Source organism: Corythoichthys intestinalis, chromosome 10, assembly GCF_030265065.1.
Source record: "Corythoichthys intestinalis isolate RoL2023-P3 chromosome 10, ASM3026506v1, whole genome shotgun sequence".
NCBI lineage: Eukaryota > Metazoa > Chordata > Actinopteri > Syngnathiformes > Syngnathidae > Corythoichthys > Corythoichthys intestinalis.
The window spans coordinates 19,784,762-19,804,608 of record NC_080404.1 but is presented as its reverse complement, the minus strand read 5'-3'; the positions used below and the strand labels follow the sequence as shown (position 1 = coordinate 19,804,608).

Below are 19,847 nucleotides of genomic sequence, written 5' to 3'. Positions count from 1 at the left end.
CCAATAAGGTCCACTACATCGTATAACTCAATTCAAGTGGATCTGTACTCACCCCGTTCCATTCCACGCCCATACTCACTTCCTCGCCAGTTTCCGAGCCACTCTCATACTTGACGCTGCTCAGGCTCTCTCTGCTCCTTCGCCTATCGCCATCAGCATCCTTCAGGATCTCCACCATACGTGTCTGGTGGATGGGGTCAAATCCCTGATGGAAAGAACGCAAAGAGGAAAATAATCCATTACTGCATTGGGAATATGGAAACATTAGCAAGGTGATAATGTGGAAGGTGTTAAGCTAGCGAGTATTTAGGTGGTTCATCGGTAAGCGAATGCAATTTTCGATGGGTATGAGATTGGAGTGATATCCAGGGAGGAAGGTGGCGGCTCAATGGCGGCTATCACTTACTGTGTTACTCTGGCTCCAAAGCAATGTTGAGAAAGGGGGAAAAATATAATGAAATTGACTATCCTAATTTAGACAAGAACAAGGATTGATAAACTGTTTTACGCGTAAGCAAATTACACATTCTTCACAATGAGGCTGACCTGCTTGCGAGATCGCACAGCGCACTCCTCTAGGGTTTCGGCAGCTTCAAGCTTGCCCTGACGGCGGTAAAGAGCCCCAAGGTTCCTCAATGTGGTGTTCACGGTGGGACTAAGCACACAAAAAAAGGCAGACAAATATGTTTATCTAATGGTCATACAAAAACACGCACTGATCAGACCAGATACAGTTGTGGTCAAAAGTTTACATAAACTTGTGAAGAACATAATGTCATGGCTCTCTTGAGTTTCCAGTTATTTGTACAACTCTGATTTTTCTCTGATAGAGTGATTGGAACAGATACTTCTTTGTCACAAAAAACATTCATGAAGTTTGGTTCTTTTATGACTTTATTATGGGTGAACAGAAAAAAGTGATCAAATCTGCTGGGTCAAAAATATACATACAGCAGCGCTAATATTTGGTAACATGTCCCTTGGCCATTTTCACTTCAATTAGGCGCTTTTGGTAGCCATCCGCAAGCTTCTGGTTGAATCTTTGACCACTCCTCTTGACAGAATTGGTGCAGTTCAGTTAAATTTGAGGGCTTTCTGACATGGACTTGTTTCTTCGGCATTGTCCACAAGTTCTCAATGGGGTTTAAGTCAGGACTTTGGGAAGGCCATTCGAAAACCTTAATTCTAGCCTGATTTAGCCATTCCATTACCACTTTTGATGTGTGTTTGGGGTCATTGTCCTGGTGGAACACCCAACTGCGCCCAAGACCCAATCTTCAGGTTGATGACTTTAGGTTATCTTGAAGAATTTGAAGGTAATCCTCCTTCTTCATTATCCCATTTACTCTCTGTAAAGCACCAGTTCCATTGGCAACAAAACAGCCCCACAGCATAATACTACCACCACCGTGCTTGACGGTAGGCATGGTGTACTTGGGGTTAAAGGCCTCACCGTTTCTCCTCCAAACATATTGCTGGGCATGGTGGCCAAACAGCTCGATTTTTGTTTCGTCTGACCACAGATCTTTCCTCCAGAAGGTCTTATCTTTGTCCATGTGATCAGCAGCAAACTTCAGTCGAGCCTTAAGGTGCCGCTTTTGGAGCAAGGGCTTCCTTCTTGCACGGCAGCCTCTCAGTCCATGGAGATGCAAAACACGCTTGACTGTGGACACTGACACCTGTGTTCCAGCAGCTTCTAATTCTTGGCAGATCTTGCGTTTTCTTCCTGATCGTGGCAGTGACAAAACAGTGCCATGCACTTTATACTTACAAACAATTGCTTGCATTGTTGATCTTGGGACCTGCAGCTGCTTTGAAATGGCTCCAAGTGACTTTCCTGACTTGTTCAAGTCAATGATTTGCTTTTTCAGATCCATGCTGAGCTCCTTTGACTTTCCCATTGTAGCGTTTGTGGGCGTTTGCATCCAATGAGCCCTATTTAAATGGCCTCAGAGAAGTCACCAGCTGTAGTCACAATCACTCACAAGAAGTTAAGAGGCCATGCTATGAAGCTCATTTCACTGACACAACTTTCTACTAAGTCACCAAAATTGCTAATTCGTGTTGCTGTATCTATATTTTTGACCCAGCAGATTTGATCACTTTTTCTGTTCACCCATAATAAAGTCATAAAAGAACCAAACTTCATGAATGTTTTTTGTGACAAAAAAGTATCTGTTCCAATCACTCTATCGGAGAAAAATCAGAGTTGTAGAAATAACTGGAAACTCAAGAGAGCCATGACATTATGTTCTTCACAAGTGTATGTCAACCTTTGACCTCAACTGTATCTTTGCAATTTTAGGATTTGGTCAGCGAAACATAAATCACTGATGAATTTAAAGGCAGAGTTGCTGTAAATGCCTCAATTGACCATTCTCAAACTCCGCCCCCAACGGCCATTGACCAATCATACATCCTAGCAACTGTTGTTAATTGAGCATGATCCAACAAACTCAGCATTCCCCTATTCTCTCGTTGATTCTTTTGGTAGTTACCGTATGTTACCTGACTGCCATACAACTTAATAGAAGACCCAGAAAGGATTAACAAGCTGCGGAAATCCAAAACGCTTAAGTGGCGTGCTTAAGGTGTATGTAAATCAGACTTTAGGTACCCAACCAGGTTAATTGGGAGATAGCAGTTCCCTTCCCAAGGCCCAAAAAAAACAACTGGATCCCAAACAGTTTATCTGGGAGACAGCAGTTCTTTCCCTTCTCAAAGCCGAAAAAACCCCCAACTGAATTCCAGCTATATGTCTCCAAAATAACCAAGGAGATATACATTTTCTCTTACGGTAAGATTAAGCTCATGTCAAGGGTGAATTAGCGAGCTGTCTTGCCTCACTTGCACGTTGTGGCAAGAACGTTAATGTTATCGAATATTAGAGTCGTCCAATTTTATAGGGTAGCCTATAATCTTGACCAATATAAGCATATTGAAATGATATCGGATAATATAGACATCGGTTTTTCATTATAAGTTTTGGGTCAATATGCATGTTGCCGCCAAAGTGAATGCAGAAGCCATCTGCCTTTCTACAAGAGCTGGTCACAGCGTAGCACAGCAGTTATGCTAATTGCCCATTAGATGTCTTTAAACTAAGATGCTTGGGATTTGTTATGTGACCATTATTATTAATAAAGTATCCAGTGGGGCATCACAATACAATTAGCCATAATTTTGGAGTTGGCCAATATTTGGATATGGGTTAAAAAGTCATTATCGGAAAACTAACCATTTTATCTAACTAGAATGTTGCCATCACGTCTTAGTGTAGCTGTTTCATTAGCTATAGTTAACTTTATCTCTTCATTCCATTCTATGAGTCCGCGAACATTAAAGTGATGCTCCCTCTTTAAAGTAAATATAACATCCTTATTTTTATGGAACATTTTGAGAAAGGATACCAACCCTTTGCTGCCAGTTTGAACCTTTATGCTTTTGCATCAATAGTTTGCTACATTTTTTATGTTTTCAATATAGCTCTGCACTGCATAATGTAAACCCTTTTGCCTCAATCTGGACGATGTTCCAAAACATTCTGGTATTGCAATGGCTTGTGCCATTGGAGTCACAAAGCTTGTCGGCTTAGTAACCGTAACTAAGGAGAGGCAGAGCTTTTCTGAAAGGTCAGTTACTTCCAGGATGATGAGGAGGTGACAACCTAATTAAATTTTAGCAAACAGTTCACTCTAATAACAGGTTTATTACAGCAGTGGGATTGCTTGCGGCAAATCCACATAACATGGCTTCCACAAGATGAAAAATCAGAAATTACACACAGAAAACTTAAGCTTGTATACCCACTGTACATGGAAGGGAAAGTTCAGAATTTTTTGACATTAGTAATTAGACGCATTAGACATTAATTAGTCTGTGGAGTTGGTTTCAACAAATTCCATGCAGTTTGGTAGTTATTTGTTAGTTTCAGGGCTCCGGAGTGGCTAAGTTAGCATGAGTCACTGGTGCTTTCTAGTATGCCAATAAAAAAAAATCATATGCACGCAGAAGAATCACCGATGACCCATGGAATCAATATTGTTGGCGGTGTTTTCGGGAAAATGCTATTAAAACTTACCACTGCATGTTAACAATTGTAGTATGAACAGCAACATTTGTATTCCAGCCCCGTCTAGGCAAGCAGGGCTGAATGATATCACATCGGTTTACAATTAAATGAATTACGGCAGGATGGTGTGACATCGTTTTGGCAACATGGGTATTTCGAACAATGATTTTCATTTTGAATAATTTGACTATGTTAGATCTGTTAATATCGTTTTGTATTGGCATGCTAGCAAGCACCATTGACTCACGCAAGATAAGCCACTCCGGAGCCCTGCAACTAACAAATAATAAACTGCACAGAATTTGTTGAAACCAAATCCACCGACTAATTAAACCCCCGCTAACTTGAAAATTTAGCTTTATGTAAAAACTTTTCAACTTCCCCTTTAAAATGTATAACACATTTTTTTGTGCTTGGTATACTGACTTTGAGCATAACAGCATAATAAGTGGGACATTTGCAGTTTAAAAAATGCATTAGAACATGCACACATATAGTTTAACATCCCTCCAACTTGGAAAAAAACACTGCATGAACAGCAAATGTGCCACACCTGTTTACTTTGCAGGCTTTATACCAGCCTCCATATTCTCCATAAGGCGTGTTATCCCTGTGTTTGCCCTGGAAGTAAAAGAAAAAAAGGTCAACGTGAATGGGAGGAGCAGTACAAACTAGACCAACAGCTTTTTTTTGTTTTGTTTACATTTAACAATGACTTTGCCCAAAGGTGTTTTGCGCAGAGGCTAAAGTTTTGCACCCATGAAAAAAATTGTGGATCATTTTCCAGGATGTGAACTAAACTAACCAGTTTCTCATTTATGCTTTTGAAAAACAGCATTGTCCTTTTATGGACTACTTCTAAATGTCACAAAGAGGATATGGAGATCCTCACCTTGCTCATTTCCTCTCTTTCTTCAGCGTGCATCCAGATAGGTTTGTTTTCAGCTGCAGACAAACACACGGAACAGGTTCGAAAACTGCGCAACACGACTGGAATAGACCACATACGCACACACAAGATCCCTTGAGGCTTAGCTGACTCCACGATGAACGATTGATGATGCACTGAACTACCTGAGCACATCCTATTGCCCTTCAAGATTGGAGGTTGAATCTGCTTTACGTGATCTCTGCCTGCTTTTCTAGGATCGTATTGTTCACACAGTACATTCAGAAATTTAAAATAGAATACGAGAAGAAAAAACATGAGGATGCAGATGTACATATTTTGCATGATTAAATGCAAATACGTATGTTTATTTAAGTAATCTTGCGAGTTGCCTTGAGTTTTATTTGATAAGAATCTGAGAAATATTCTTGAAGGTTACCCTTCAAAAGATAAATCTGTCAGAAAAATGTCACTTTCATTTGTTATTCAAAGATCTAGTCTCTAGAGGAATGCAACATTGTTCATATTTAACTACAGTAAAAGAGAATGCAATTGCCATAGTTCAGACCAACAAAGTCTTTATTTCTCCAAACGCAGTTTGTTAAAGAGTCTTTGAGTCCTCTGAATGTTGAAGGCATGCACCTGCTTAGAACATCGTCCACTTTTTAACCACCTGTCCATCACTCCTCACTGGTGTGAGATAAATAACAGGTGGGTGATGAAACAATACTGGAGATGGACAAAAAACAGAAACAACTCTAATGGGCAATTAAAATTAAACCACAGCATTTTTTGGGCTGTTTTTTTTTTTTTTTTTTTTTTTTTTTTTTTTTTTAAATTATTGTTATCTTTGTTCAAAAAAAATCTTCACGGCATCAACTAAACCTTACCATCCACTGATCCAAACTCTTTCTCATGGGCACGAGTCAGAATTTCTTTGTACAGAATCTCAGCCTCCTTGTATTTTCCTTGTTTGAGAAAGCAGGATGCCTAGAACGCAGAAAGACATAAATGCAGTTTACAAAAGCATAAAATCGGACCGACACACAAAATAACCAACAATTTCCAAGGGAGAGCACAAACCACCGTTACCGTAAATTTTGTACTATAAGCCGAACTGAACTATAAGCTGGAGCTGTCCTTACTGTTTTATGGGATATCTACACCAAAAGATATCAAGCGGAAAACCTTTATTTGACAGCGGGATAATAAGACTGTCATACGACCAAATGAAGTTTCAAGAAGCTTCAATTGGCCATCACTGCTCCCTTGAGGGATTGACTCTTAATACAAGTTGATATGCTGCTATTGACGACGAGGGAGACAGTCAACATCTGCTGCTAACGCTGTTGTTGTCCAACATGCCTCCCAGCATGCATTGCAGCATTTAAGATGTAAATAAATATCAAAATTCATGTTCTGACATCATTCTTCAGTTACTGTTCCAGTTTAATTTCTATTTATGGTATTTGGTAACACTTTATTTCACAGTGGCACCATAAGACTATCATAAGACCATCATAATTACGACATGACACTGTCATGAGCATTAATAAATGGTTATGGCAGACATCATTTAGTGTCATCTGGCAAATTATCTCACTTTTGAATGAATGTAAAAGATCAGAGCAGGACATAAATGGAGGTAATGACATGATTCGCTAGGTGACACTTGCATTCATTAATGCCCAGGATCGTGCTATGTCATAACAATGACGGTCTTATGGCAGTCTTATGACACCCCTGTCAAATAAAGTGTTACCTATTAATCTAATAAATCAACAAAAAAGCCACACTGGACTATAAACCGCAGGATTCAAAAAGAGGGGGAAAAAAGTAGTGGCTTATAGTCCGAAAATTACGGTACTCATGTAAAATGTCATTGTAACACATTGCTTTTATTCCTGTCTTGCAATCACCTCATTCGGGAGTCACATGAATAAAATCAGCTGTCAAGATTCTGCTGATTATCATGCAACAAGATTTATAGACCCACAAAAAATATCTGCTCTCTTGATGGGTCACATATCACATTATTAAAAAGCTTAAGGATTTACTCAAATATGAGAAATGATATTTATAACACACAATGTCCAATAGAAAAAAATACATTCACAGTCTTTCAGGGAATTTGTGGTGTATTTCTCACCAGGTTATTCTTGGTTTTGGCCACATTGGGATCATCCGGGCCCAGCCTACATTCGTAAATCTCCAAGGCACGACAGTAATAGTATTCCACCTCCTCGTATTTGCCTTGATTCTGACACAGCAGAGCCAAGTTGTTGAGCTGTTTGGCCACATCTGGATGGTCTTTCCCCAGTACCTGATGAAATCCATATACATTTTTGTCACATAATGATGAGTCTACCTCATTACTTCCCTTTGCAGCTGACTCCTAACACCCTGAGATGCTTTGATCAGCAGTCAGTGGGTGGAATTAATAGCTTGGCTGATCAATAAAGCAAGATGAAGAAAGCTTCCAGGCAAAGACAGACACATATTAGCCTGCTGAGGACTGTCCAATTGCGTATTTATTTTGCAGTTTGATGCCATTACTTTCAAGCTGTGTTCTCAATTAAACTCTAAACCCCTTCTTACACAGAAAGGAGTCAACTTGAGATTTAAATAATTCTTTTTACAGATGCTGCTGTTATCGTAGCTCCAAGTTTGGAGATCTTTACTATTAAAACTAGAGTTGTCAGATAATTACTTTTTAATCGATAACCGATATTCTCCAACTACAAAAATCTGATACAGGTATCAAACCAATAGCAACATATGCAGTCGTGGACTTAACATATGATGGTTAATCGTATTGTGTGATGCCCCACTGCATGCTTTAATAATGATAATGTTTACATCACAAGCCCCAAACATCTTACTTTGGAGAAATCTAATGGTCAATCAGCATAACTGCTGTGCTAAGGCAGAAGGCTTCTAGATTCACTTCGAATGCAACATGCATATTGGCCCAAAACTGATAATGAAAAACCAATGTCGATATTATCCGACAACAATTTAAAATACTTTTATCGGCTACTCAATAATATCGGACAACCCTAACAAAAACGCATGTTTTGAAAGGGCTGTAACTCTACCTTCTCTCTGATCTCTAGAGCCCTCTTGCATAGAGGCTCAGCCTCCTTGTACTTCCCCCTCTTTCCATACAGCACGGCCAAGTTGTTCAGTGTTGCCGCAACCTGCACAACACATACAGCAGTGTTGAGCGATTCTGAACACACAAACAACATTAACATGTCCTTATTGACGTCTGGTTGCCATGCCAATTCTTACAGCAGGGTGGTCTTTTCCCAAGGTTTTCTCTCGGATGGACAGAGCATCATTGAGAAGATGTGCCGCTTCTTTGTATTTATTCTGATCCCTGAGTGGTGAAGATGGAGACATTTGACCGTGAGAAGTGTCACAACTCTTAAAAACTAGATGTAAAACCCTCATATAGAGTCACTGCTGACCTATAAACCAAAGCCAGGATGTTGAGCATTGTAGCCACATCAGGGTGGTCATGTCCAGAAGTTTTCTCCAGATCTTCCAAAGCTTGCTTGCAGAGTGGCACAGCAACCTCGTACCTGCCTTGTGAGGCATACTGGATCACCAGATTGTGCAGCGTTCTGAGGCGAGCTGGGATCTCGTAGCCTCCTTGCTGGGCTGCGGCCACTGCTGCACTGTTATGTTGATGTTGCACTGTTGGGAGAAAAGGCAATTCAGGCATGAGACAACATAATGAAATTTTAGAGAATATAAAGTATGGTCCAAGCTGAATGTCATTGGTCTCACTTCCTTGGCCGTGCTCCTCTTCGTCATTAGGGAAAAGATCATCCAAAGAGTCCTTTGGCGTTTCTCTATCCTTTTCCTCCTGCTGAGATGAAAAATAAGTTTTCTCATGAATTAGAAGATGGCATTTTAACATTTTCAGTGCCATTGACAATGATTAAACGCCAAATCATGTAGCTCTTCTCATCTTTCGGCTGTGAATTTAAATTTGTCTCGAGTAAACGTCCAATCCATTTGAACTGGAAGGGCTCTATTTGTTCACTTAATGCCAGACCTTCCACTTGAACTAGATTGGAATTATTTCGGCATGTACCTTAAACAATAAGACGACATGAGAATTAGAACAAAAGAAACATGAATATTGAAAATAAGCATGTACCAATAATTCTATTTTATATATTCGAAAAGAAGTGGGAAGAAGTAAAACTTATTGATTCCCACCTCCCTATTCGTAGATGAATTATATACACACACACGACATATGATATATATAAAAAATATCGTCCATACAGTACATAAATTAAAATGACTAAATATGTATGTGAAAGGCTGCCTGTTGTCTTGATTTTACATACAGCCTACATATGTATATTAATACAAAAAGCCCAATCAAATATGTCACAACTGAAAAGCACATTGAACAGATTGCATATCTGACTCTGGTTTAATGACATTATTCATCATGCTGTAGGCACCATTTATATCCATTAGTACTACACAGCATAGTGGTTCATCTTTTTATCTAATTCCATATGCCTAACTCTAAGGCTGCAAGACTGCACATGATTTCATTTGTCCTGAAAAAGCTGGATTTTCATCATCTTCTGCTCGAAACTAGCAATATAAATGATTATAATAAAATGCAAACACAAATATGTCCTATTAGACAAACACTTTGCTCCACATTTTTGTTCACTCCCTAAAAACCAAGCGATGTCCTGACCGGGGGCAGAATTTTGAGAGGGTTGCTGGGCCCAGGCGTCTAAGTGTCCTGGTTTGCTGGCGTAAAGTGGGCGTGGCTGGGTGAGGGGAGGGTCAAACAGAAAGGTAAGATGATGCGCAGAGCTGTAATAGAGTATTTAAGTGTTAAAATATCCCTGCCAGGCGCTTGGCCAGTTGTCTAGAGGGGCCCGTAAAAACATTTTTCCACCTTCGATCTTCTTGAGGGGCCCGCGAATAATTGTCCACTAACACCCCCCATTGAACGGTCCACTTGGGGTGTCCCATTTATCCTCATTGCACCTGGGCCCTGTTCAAATTGGTTCTGCCACTGGTCCTGACTTTTGATTTTTGGTGTACAATAAAAACTATAGCGATCACACATACATGGTGTTAACACTATAACTAAAATGTTGCGAAAAGTTTCTTTAAACAGCGATGGAAAGTCCTTATATACCATAAATTTGAAATAATTTTAAGAAAAGGTTTGATTTAGAAAAAGATCTCATGTAATTCTTACTGTGAAACTTGTTTCACTACTTACAGTGGGGGAGACGTCCTCATCATATTTCTTTAGCTGGTTCATGAACTCCAGATGTTTTTTCTCCTCCTCAAGCTGAGCGACACTCTGCTCGCTCTTTTGCAACTTCTGTTGGGTGTTGGCCAGCTCATCCCGCAACCACTGGTTCTCCTGGCAAAGCCTCCTCACCTGCGCACGCAGCTTCTGCTTCTCGGACTCCACCGCATTTAGATGGTTGGAAAGGGCCATCATAACCTGGGATGATGTGAAAAAGACATTTGAAATTGAAATCAAACTAAATCAGGGAAAACCAGTAAAAAGGTGACAAAAGTGTGTGAAAGAATGTCTCAGCAGAAAGCATTATAATGCCAAATATTCATAGAATCTACCTGTGCTTCACCAAGTCCAAGCTCAATCATTTCTACTGACTTGCGCAGCAAGTTGGACTTCTCATGCACCAGGTTGGCCTCTTCGTCTTTTTTCAGGCACTTGATTGTCTCCAAGAGACTGTGGAGAATTGAGTTGTGCTCATTTTTAAGAGCTTCCAGACCCTGGATCACCAGTTTGGTGTTGGAGATAATCTCCTCTTGAGAGAGCTTTTCCAGCTTCTCTTCCCGGGCATACACCATGGTGGACATCTTTACGAGTGCTCAGGGAAACCTGTACACATTACGGAAAGTGGAACATGGGATTAGAAAATTGATAACACTACAATGGGAGCAAGAAAAATCAGTTTCACTTATTATTTCCTGGCTGACGTGGTGTGATGTTTCTGTAAATTGAGGGAATTTGCTAATGTGATCGACCAATGATCATTGATAAGAGTAAAACCAAAAAAATACTGGGTCAATTTTTTTATTACTGAAATAACACAGAGGAAATGAAAAGGAAAAGAATGTGCAAAACCCCCTAAAACAAGCATTCTGGCTGGGTTTTAACTAGACGTGCCAATTACCGGTTTCAAGGTATGAAAACCTCACGATTTCAAAACTGCAAAATTTTCCGTTATACCGTCCCTGAGATATTAGCTATTTTTTATGTCCCAAAAATGCAGGGAAATATCCCTCGCTTGAAGCTGCAAGGTTCAACCCTCCCCCACTGGTCGTTGCTCAGTCTCGGTGAGTCGGCTGTACTACACGATGGCTGGGGGAGGTGTAACTCCTGAACTTTTACCCCCATCAAAGAAAACGAAATCGTTCGTATGGGAATACTTCGGCTACAGAAAAGTTACAGAGGTCCACGGCTTAGAGTTAGAGGGCCAACCGACTTGTTAAACATGTTTGCGGAGGGTGGCTGCCAAGGAGGCAATACCTCCAATATGATTTCGCATTTAAACAAAATCAAAGGTTAGAAAACACTGTCATGAACGTTTCCCACCAGCTATGAGTTAACTCCAGCATGTTTAGCGTGTCTAACGGTGGTAAAACATGTGTTTCTTTTCTCTCTGGCAAGTGTCTATGTTGAGAAAGAGTGTGTATAATGTAAACATGATACGAGTTGTACACGTGTGCTTTTTTATGGAAAATAATTAAATTATTTTTGTTCTGATGGTGATAATGTTGAGCTGTGGTTGTAGGTTTAGGCTCACCTAAAGGACTGCATTTACTGTATTTGAATTTTATCTAGAATATTTCCGTGTTTTTTTGTTTTTTTTTTTTACTTAACATTATACTTAATATTCTAATTTGCCAATATACTTAATATTCTAATTTGCCAATTTGTTTTGTTCAATGGAAAGTTTTTTTTAACCCAGATATCTCAAAGTAACACATATCTTAGCTGTAATTGCAATACCGTGAAACCGAGATATTTTGGCTTAAGGTTATCCTACCGTCAGAATCTTATACCGTCACATGCCTAGTTTTAACCAATGCAGAGCCCCCAGTTTCAGGGAAACAGTCCACCCGCCCAAAGTGCATCAACATAGTGCTCATGCGGAGCTCTGAAAAGTTTTTATTTAAATATGTTATTGATTTATTACTTTATAAAACCAAGTCGAAACTTTGGGTATACAGTACGCCTACATATGATGATAACTTTAATAAGCTTAAATAATCAGTTAACTGGATACATTGGAAAAAGGAAAGAAAAAACTCCCTCCCCTTATTTGAAAACAGCATACCTTTTCACATTTACAGTATAGGAAATGCTAATTAATTGTGGTTACGTAACTGGTTCGATCAGCAACATGGGCAAAATTAGTTTTCAAAGTAAAAGCAATTGCTTGCTGTTATCATTAAACACAAAAACTAATCGACTCAACTTGAATGAAGGACTATAAAAATCGGTTAATTTTTCCTCGTGAGACTTACCGGTAAACCATTTCAACAATTTCTTGTTACGATTCATTACTTAACATAATATTTATCGCTAATTTTATTAATAATTCATTTACTTGTAATTGATGATTAATTGTTGGACTTGTGTTTAGATTGAGTGTACTTTGAGTGGCAAGCCAAGTCTTGGCGTTGCCGAAATTAGGGTGCTAACGGCCCTTTGGTGAGCAAATGGAGCAAGTTATTTTCTCAGTTGGATGACTCATTGAGTCACATTAATTCCAAGATATATGGAGAAGGAGGTGTTGCCCTTCCCTCTGGGATCCAGGCAGCTGAGAGCATAAATAAGGAGAAAGATGGTAGATAACAAGCAACCGAATGCTGGAATAATGAGACTTTACCCAAATATTAGTGGGGTACCTCACCATTTTATTAATTTGAATGCTAGCATAGCCATCAACACAACTAAAGCTTATGTATTTGTAATGTGATAAAAAGGTTTAGCCATTATACATATATTAAAAAAATCATCAGATTTGTTTTCTTTGTACAAACTGCAGCCAAGATTGCTGGTGAAGTCCATACTCTAACTTCTAAAACAGCTGCACCGTTTTAAAGCACAGACCTGGCAAACCCAGTGAAACCACTTAAACTGGGTGTGTCACTACTATGTACTAATTTGGTTTTACCTTGATGTTGGACATAGTACATCACGTAATCACAGCTGAACTCGGTCAGCAGAGTTGTAGAAATGATGCTACTGGAAATTGGCAGCAACTTAAAACATTTCACTTTATTTTCAGGGTCTTGAGCCTGCTTATTCTAATCTCCTAAAGAATTTATTATGCTTTCTGTGTGACTGGAAAGATCGCTTACCTTAAATCTCTTTCTTTAGGACGATTACAGTTCATTAAGATGGTTATGTCAAGTGATACAAGAAGGAGAGGTATTTGCGGAAATCAGCAGTAAAATATCAAAGTTTTCAAGTGATGCAATTTGGGGGTCACAATTGTTCTGGAAAAATATGCCTCAAAAATCAAATAGAAGCTTGCAATGAGGACCTTAACTCAGACATCCCAAGTTCCAAAAACTAATTTCAGGGAGATGTATATGGAACCGCTCCACCTCCTCGCCCACAATCAATCCTAACAACGGACCCCCACTGTACCTCATACATACACACTTTAATTATTATTAATTTAATAAAAGGCCTTAATTAACAATTAATAAAATTATTAATCATGGACTTCACTGTCCGTTGACGAGACAGCTCCTACAGACATTGCTCCACAGCTTCCCGTAGGGGGCCAGGCAAGGCAGAGCGTTGTGGAAGCTTTCACTGCGATAAACTCAAACACGCGCTGCATTCTAACGCCAGGTCTAGGTAAAAACAGGACGGACGTTTTAGTGCATATAAGCAAGGAGGAGTGTCTCAAGAATAATTTTGTCTACGATTCCAGGCAATTATTATATAAAATAGCACCATGCATGCACTTTGAAACGTTGTGAAAAAAATTAAATGAATGAAAAAAAAATTAGAGTAACTTTAGCTTGAAATATTTACGTAAAATGAATGGTAACTGTCTCACCTGACTATAAGCCGCCATTCACCAAATTTGGCAAGAAAACTGCATTTGTTCATAGATAAGCCGCACTGGACTATATGCCGCAGCTGTCCTCACTATATCATCACCTCTATCATATTTACTTCAAAAGATATTAACCATTAATACATTATTTAACAGCGGCATCATAAGACTATCATAAGACCGAATGAACCACCATAAAGCTTTGAACCAAGTGGCTGCAAAGCTTCAAGAAGCTTCATTTGGCCATCACTGCTCCCTTGGGGGAGAAAATCAACCTCTTCTGCCATCTGCTATCAACACTGTTGTCGTCCAACATGCATCCTAGCATGCACTGCAGTGCTACAGCTGTAAATAACAATCAAAATTCATGTTCTGTGCTAATTATTTCTTCAGTTACTGTTCCAGTTGTCTCATTAATTGCTAGTTATGGTATTTGGTAACACTTTATTTGACAGTGGCGCCATAAGACTGTCATAAGACAATCATAAATATGACATGACACTGTCATGAGCATTAATGAATACTTATAACAGATGTGATCCGCGAAATTATATCACACTTGAATGGATGTAAAAGGGAGTTAGTGACATAATTTGCCGGATGACACTGAATGATATCCGTCATAAGCATTCAGTAATGCCCTGATGGTGTCATAATTATAATTAAATAACAATAATAATTACGTCTTATGACGCCGCTGTCAAATAACGTTTTAACCCAATCAAGTCAACAAATAAGCCGCATTGGACTATAAGCCGCAGGATTCAAAATGAGGGGAAAAAAGTAGCGACTTATAGTCTGAAAATTACGCTATGTAGAAAAACGCAAAATTTGCTTTTGTTGAATAAAATTAAGATGAGTCTACATGCTTTCCTTAACTATTAAGTTTCTGATGTGAAAATTAGCTGTTGAAAAAATGTCAAAATTGCACTAAATAAAAACAATTTAAGTCGCTATTTTGCGCAAAAACTTACATGATATGTTAAATAATGCTATTTATTCTAAAAATATAGGTGCATCATTTGGTGATTTTTGTGCATCTACCATAAAATTTGAGAATTCTATAGCCATTTTAAGTTTTGTTATACCGTGGGCAATTCTGCAGTCACCGCACAGGGCACCTCGCAACTGAGTCATCATTCTTCACCTTAACTAGAAACTTTACTATATTATGCTGTAAAGTGAGTTATTGTTCTTTTTACTGGAGGACTCACCCTCCGCCATCTCGTGAACTACCCTGACGGAGAGTGATAACTTCCGTGAAATTCAAGCCCGCCCACACTGAATGCTTATTGGCTATTTTTTCTGTCTAAAGCAATCGGATTAATTTAGCCTATATTTTGCTTAATTTATGACTATCTTTAAATAAAATGCAAGTAATGGCATGTTAGCCTACCTAAAAATGTCTTACAATCATTAAATCTGCCGTGGGGAATGCTGCAGTCACCGTACCGGGCAACTCACGACTGAGTCATCATTCTTCACCTTAACTAGAAACTTTACTGTATTATGCTGTGAGTTATTTTTTACTCGAGGATTCGCCCGCCGACATCTTGTGAACTAACCTGACGAGTGATAACTTCAGTGACTTTCAAGACCGCCCACACTGAATGAGTATTGAATAATTTTTCTGTCTAAACCAATCAGCGCAAGCACACAGTCTCTCTTCTTCCCAATCACGCATGACTGCGCAATCCAATTGGAGCACATGATGCACGAGTTATAATTTTCCCTACGCGCTTTCACTCGCACTGTACAAAAAAAAAAAAATCTTCTTTGCATAGTCGCATAATCCAGAATATTTCATCTGACTTGTGAGCATCAGAGCACTATCAATATAAGGGAGACTTCCAGAACCTGTACTTTGGATGTCTGATAACTCAGTATACATTTTTTTTCTAAGTTTGGCTCCAGTGAGGGTTTGAAACTTCAAATTTGGGACCAACTAAAAACCCTGTTCTGACAGATAAACTCCACAATGTTTTATTTGTTCATCTTTTTTTTTCTTTTATGATGGTATAGGGCAGGGCGGTAAACCGAAAAAATTTACCGTCACCGAAATTCTTAACGATGACCGACGTAATTTTGACCATGTCGGTAAATTCGGTAAATTAATAAAACAAGAAAATATAGTCTTTTCATCCCGCTTTGATTCTGTGTTGTTCGTCTATGTTCATTCCCCTTTAAGAAAGCAGTCAATGGGCTCACGTAGAGAGTCACGTGATCATCAAGAAGCCAATCAAACAAAAGCCCGGTAAGCTAACGCTAGCAGCTAACGCTACAAGCAAAACGTGATGGAGTGTGGCTTATGGGAGGTTCACCAAACTTTCAACCGACATTTAGTAGACTCTTGGTGGCATCCAGACGGGCTTTCACCCGCTGTCCTCCCTTGTTCTCACGATTTCCGGAGATGGTGCTTTCAGTGCTTTCTACTGGTAGCCAGGCTAACGCTAGCTAGCGGCTAACGCTACAAATGAACGTGATGGAGTCGGATAGCAGCTCTAACTTTGTCGAAACGGCTGAACTTAATGAGTGGATTGGGCACGGACTGCATCTAGCAATTACTATGTGGCGTTATTTTGTATCTGTCTGTGTGTGATTCCTCTGATAGCTTTTGTGATGGTAAATCATTCAGCATAAAGTACAATCCAACGGCGAAACTTATAATGACCGAGAAATGGCCCCAGCTATTTTTCTGTATGTGCTTATTTCTGTGTCATTATTGCTATCATAAAATCTTAAGCGTTTCATTTGAAGAAGATCAATATAGCTTTAATGTGTGTGTCTCTCTCTTTGTTTGGGGATTCATTTGTGCGTGCATTTATTAAAAAATGCACTGGGGGGACCCTGAAACCATAATGTAAACACTTGTATTTAATAATTATGTCACAGCAGCCATTAACAATAAGTTGTCTTTTTGAAGTGTACAGTTCAAGCTGCAAGTCATTTGTGTTACAATGACATGTTTGCACAGGCATATTGATTTTGATAGTGTACATACTTGAATTCTTATTGCTTACAATACATTTTTATAAACTTAATGTTTAGACTGCATGTACAATTGTTAAATACAGTATATGAAATTGAATGCTGGTAAATAAATCAACAAGAAACAGTTAATCTGTATTTCATGCATTGATTCAGATTTTCAAATTATATAACAGTACGCTTGGGCGAATTTATCGTCATTTATCGTTATCGAGATAAATCTGCTCAATTTATCGTGATACATGTTTAAGGCCATATCGCCCAGCCCTATGATGGTACCACTAAACTTTCAAATGATTTTTTTTTTTTTTTTATGATGGTAACACTAAACTCTCAAATGAATATCAATTACACCCAAAATAAATGTTAACAAGTAGATGCTAACAAACCGCATGTAGCTGAAAGCTTTATTGTTCATGATGCCAATGAAAATCAGGTGATCAAAATTCATATTTTACCGACTCATTCAAAATGTCCTGAATTTTCACAACTTGCTATGGTGTACAGGCAAAGTAACAACTATGTTTTTATGCACACAAACAGAACGGCAAATATAGGTTTCCCTCAGTCATTATTCGCTTAGTCTTAGTTGTCTTACAGTTAACTTCCCTCTTCAAAAAAATGTAAGCGAATATACAGAAAATATAGCATCAAGGAGAATAGTTACTCCCTGTATGAGTGGTTTATACATGAAAAGATGCTAGCTACTGTTCCGAGCACACAGAAGCAAAAAAAAAAAAAATCTTTCACGGGAGTAGAGACAATACCTCTGCTTTGATACAATAAACAAAGCGTGTTTTCCTCAGAAAGCTAAAGTTAGACCTATTTCAACCTTTAACATCGACTTTACAATCACTTCACAAAACACACACGCGAATGAAGCACTCGAATTTGATGAAACTACCTATGAAGTCACTTCTCCTCAAGAGAGAAATGTTTAATAGCGCTTTCAGGAGCGTACTTTCAGTAACATATTTTCCAGCCGCCACTCAATGCAAAGTTTTAGCAATAAGGCAGCCTCAGAGTTTCATATAACATAACAACATGCAACACATGTCAACATAAGGCATGTTAAGAGATGTTTGCGCTCCTTGCTTCAGCAGGTGGCTTTCTAATTAAGTCAATCTCAAACCAGAAGAGAAGAACAGTGTGAATTATGTACTATATATATATCCAATAACAGGAATATGAATACAATAAAGATTGCTTCACAGGCTATCTACAGTCTGTTAAAAACAAGCCTCCAAATTGATAATATAAAGACGTTTGGCAATAAAGTATTCGTTGAGGCCACAAAAAAAAAAAAAAAAACTAACCTGTTCAGTGGCAAATCTAAGCCTTAAGAGTCTAGCATGGAGAATATCTGATGAAATAATGATTTGTCTTCCAGCAACAGAGCGCCACACACAAAACAGATTATGCTCATTCGCAGAGATTCTTCTAGAAATGACAAAGAACTGCCTGCCTGCGAAGCTCTTTAATGCAAAGGAAAGACGTAGAGCGTGGGAGTGAGGGAGTGGCAAGAGAGAGCTGGTATAGGGAAAAATGGAATGGCGGTGGCTGTAGGACGACGGTGACCTTCCTTCATCTCAACAACCAGCATCAGCTAAGGGCGCACATCCAAAAATGGCCCCGCCCAACGCAGGAAGACTCACAGAGTGCAGAGGAGCAGGTCGAATGGGGGGAGGGAACCATGGAGACATGCTCCTCTGCACTCAGACACAAGGGAAAGATGATGGCAGTGATGAGACAACACGACAGAAAAGCCAACATGACACCATTCCAAACCACAAAAGGGATTCCTTATTGAAACCTATACAAATAATCTCTTTCACTATCGCTTTCTTTCCCTAGCTTTCCATATAAATATATGTATTTCATCCTTTCTAGAGTAGTGCGATTCACTCATTACATCACCATATAGAAGACACTGCTAAAATGAGTAGGCTGGCTGAGCTAAGCTTTTCCACAAAATTCACAGAGGCTGCTGAATACTTATTTGCCCCAATGTGTATGTCTCATATCATCGCTACACTGTTGACATGCTGTGTCATGTTAACACTCCCTGGCCGTTTTGTTATATACAGTGATCCCGCTGGAATGAATGTGTGTGTGTATACAGAAAAAACATTTATTACAAGACAGTATATAAAAATATATATATTTTTAAAATACTACTTTTGAAAAAAGTGAGAAAACATGTCTTATACGTATCTCTTTCAAATGCTAAATCTGAATAAATACATTGCACACACTTTTTTTGCGGGGGGTTGTGCTACTTCGCGGTTTTTCCACTTATTGCGGCGGGTTCTGGTCCCCATTAATCGCGAAAAACGAGGGATCACTGTAATGTGTTTGTATGAGAAGCATACTCATGACTCACAAACTATGACGTGAAGCTGTTTATTTCCATTATGAAAATTATTTAAAAAGGGATTGAAATAGGACGTTTCAATTGGGGCTGCAACTATCGATTATTTTAGTAGTTGATTAATCTATCAACTAGTTAGTTCGAATAATCGAGTAATCGGATTGGGAAAATTAATGCGTTGCAGAATAAATTTTAGAAGATGTAAAACAAAGGCTTGCTAAAATTGCACTTTTAAAAGAGGATTAAATGTTAAAAATAAAATTTCCGAGTTTTTCTTCAGTCATTTCAAAATAAATCAAAATACCTGAGCTTAGCGTCAAACGATATAAAAAAATAAAAATAAATGAGGTACAACAAGAGAACAATTGGATAACTGGCATAGCAAAAGTATAAAATAAGTTTTTTTTCCGA

General features: G+C 38.8%; 1 protein-coding gene across 8 annotated transcripts in view; it reads right to left on the bottom strand.

The window, feature by feature from the left end:
- Window positions 1-19,847, bottom strand: part of klc1b (kinesin light chain 1b) — a 49,069-nt gene that overhangs the window by 26,465 nt on the left and 2,757 nt on the right. For 3 of the 8 annotated variants that reach the window (XM_057847977.1, XM_057847976.1, XM_057847982.1), the window contains exons 2-13: window positions 10,602-10,872; window positions 10,237-10,467; window positions 8,757-8,838; window positions 8,435-8,663; window positions 8,256-8,343; window positions 8,060-8,161; window positions 7,111-7,284; window positions 5,852-5,951; window positions 4,965-5,017; window positions 4,626-4,693; window positions 547-655; window positions 53-205 (exon numbers count right to left, since the gene is read on the bottom strand). In XM_057847977.1, coding sequence (XP_057703960.1) covers window positions 53-205; window positions 547-655; window positions 4,626-4,693; window positions 4,965-5,017; window positions 5,852-5,951; window positions 7,111-7,284; window positions 8,060-8,161; window positions 8,256-8,343; window positions 8,435-8,663; window positions 8,757-8,838; window positions 10,237-10,467; window positions 10,602-10,850 — 1,638 coding nt within the window. In that variant the 5' untranslated portion in view covers window positions 10,851-10,872. Of the gene's footprint in view, window positions 1-52; window positions 206-546; window positions 656-4,625; window positions 4,694-4,964; window positions 5,018-5,851; window positions 5,952-7,110; window positions 7,285-8,059; window positions 8,162-8,255; window positions 8,344-8,434; window positions 8,664-8,756; window positions 8,839-10,236; window positions 10,468-10,601; window positions 10,873-18,381; window positions 18,533-19,847 lie in introns of those variants that run through there. The other 5 variants (XM_057847980.1, XM_057847983.1, XM_057847978.1 and 2 more) reach the window with 4 other exon arrangements.